Source organism: Meleagris gallopavo, chromosome 11, assembly GCF_000146605.3.
Source record: "Meleagris gallopavo isolate NT-WF06-2002-E0010 breed Aviagen turkey brand Nicholas breeding stock chromosome 11, Turkey_5.1, whole genome shotgun sequence".
Lineage (NCBI taxonomy): Eukaryota > Metazoa > Chordata > Aves > Galliformes > Phasianidae > Meleagris > Meleagris gallopavo.
This window is the reverse complement of record NC_015021.2, coordinates 15,216,038-15,217,720: the sequence shown is the minus strand read 5'-3', so window position 1 is coordinate 15,217,720 and position 1,683 is coordinate 15,216,038. Positions and strand designations below refer to the sequence as shown.

At 65.2% G+C, this 1,683-nt stretch overlaps 1 protein-coding gene across 2 annotated transcripts in view; it reads left to right on the top strand.

Annotated features, from left to right (window-relative positions):
* Positions 1-6: 6 nt before the first annotated feature.
* Positions 7-1,683, top strand: part of CLCN2 (chloride voltage-gated channel 2) — a 13,984-nt gene continuing 12,307 nt past the window's right edge. For both annotated transcript variants that reach the window (XM_010716829.3, XM_019619098.2), the window contains exon 1: positions 7-121. In XM_010716829.3, coding sequence (XP_010715131.1) covers positions 68-121 — 54 coding nt within the window. In that variant the 5' untranslated portion in view covers positions 7-67. The remainder of the gene's footprint in view (positions 122-1,683) is intronic.

Here is a 1,683-nt window from a genome sequence, read left to right as displayed (position 1 = left end):
AGCTGCTGCTGCTGCCGCGGGCACCGGCACCGGCACGGCCAGGAGCACCGGGAGCACCGGGAGCGCCATGGCCTCCGCCGAGAGCGCGGAGCAGCGGGCGCTGCAGTACGAGCAGACCCTGGTGAGTGCCGTCGGGACCGGGCACCGGGAGCACCGGGCACGGCGGGGGGCAGCGGGCACTGCAGCAAGCCGCGGGGAGAGGGGCGGTTTTGGGTGATACTCCCCCTCCAGGACTCTGTGAAGGGGCAGCGCCCATGACGCCTGCTTCATCCCACCGTGTCCTCCGAGCCTTGGGGGCTGTCTCCATCTGGGGGCCGCTGGGGGACGCTCGGTGCCGCCCCGCAGCCCCACAGCAATAGGGAAACCCATCGGAGCCCCCAGCCCCGTGGTGGGACCCCCGGGCACACCTCTCCGCAGTAGCATGCCCTCAGCTCAGAGCGATGTGACCCCCTGTAAGTACCTCACACCACCCAGGCACCCTTTATCCTCCATGCTGTGCCTGGCCCCAGCTTTCTGTCCCCAAGATAGCATATCTCCCCCGCCTGCAACCTTAGCCCCATGTTTACAACTGTCACCTTCAGGGCCTCCCTGCTGGCATCTCAGGGTGTCCTCCCTCCCTGCTGTGCCCACAGCCCCTCCGTTGCCCACAGCCCTCTGACATTGCGGGCAAAGGTACTTCTCCATGGTCTCTGTTTGGGCCGGTGCCCGGTGCAGCTCAGTAAACGGGTACTTTGCCCTGGCAAAGGCCTTCAGGCAGGGCAGGGAAGGGGCTGAGTGCTACTGGGCACCCAGAGCTGTAGGATTTGCATAGCCTTGAGCAGGGCATGCCCAGCCGGCACATGGCACCATGGCCCTGTGTGCCGGCTGCCCTCTGCATCTTCTTCCCAAGCACACTTACCGCAGGAGGGCAGAGGCACAAGGCTGGCATCGGGGCAGCCCTGTGGTGCCAGCAGACTTTGCCCTCCCCACCTGCGGGCAGGGAGGTACCCACACCTCGGGGTGCCCATCCCTGTGGCCTCGGGGCTCCTGAAGCCGCCCACGTGGGTGAGGCTGGGTATGGGCACCCATCCCACAGCCTCGTGCTTGGCTTCCAAAAGCCATCCCCGTGCCAAGCAGGAGGGCGGGTGCCCTCCCCAGTGCCACCAGCTCCTGCCAGGCTCGGGCTCTGGCCACAGTCTGTATGGGACAGGTGCCCGTGGGAACCACCTGGTGCTAAGGGTGCCTGGGGTCCTTGCTACCTCCTGTGCCCTCCATGTGCCAAGGGACCAAAGGGCCTCCAGTGAGGAAGATTAAGCTTGACAAACTGCCCTTGTTCACCGTGGAGCCGATTAGATCCCAGCTAAGACGGGCAGCGTGACACAGACCCCCCCCAGCCTCTCCGTCTGCCCAAGAGCTAGGGTCTCTGCTCCCCATGTTTCCCACCTTTAAAACTCCCCATGAGCACATTCTGGGGAGATGTCAACTGGCACCATGAGCCAAGGCTGTGGGCACTGCTGCCAGGGTGCTCAGTGCCCCATCTACCGTGGCATAGGGTGGTTTGGGGACACAGCAGTGCCGATGCCAGCAGCCACACCGCACACCTCATCACCCAGGCACAGCAGGCACCACTGCCTGGCACAGCCCGGAGGCACGGCACGGGAGACCAGTCCCAAAATACAGACCTCATCCCGTGCCCATGTCCCA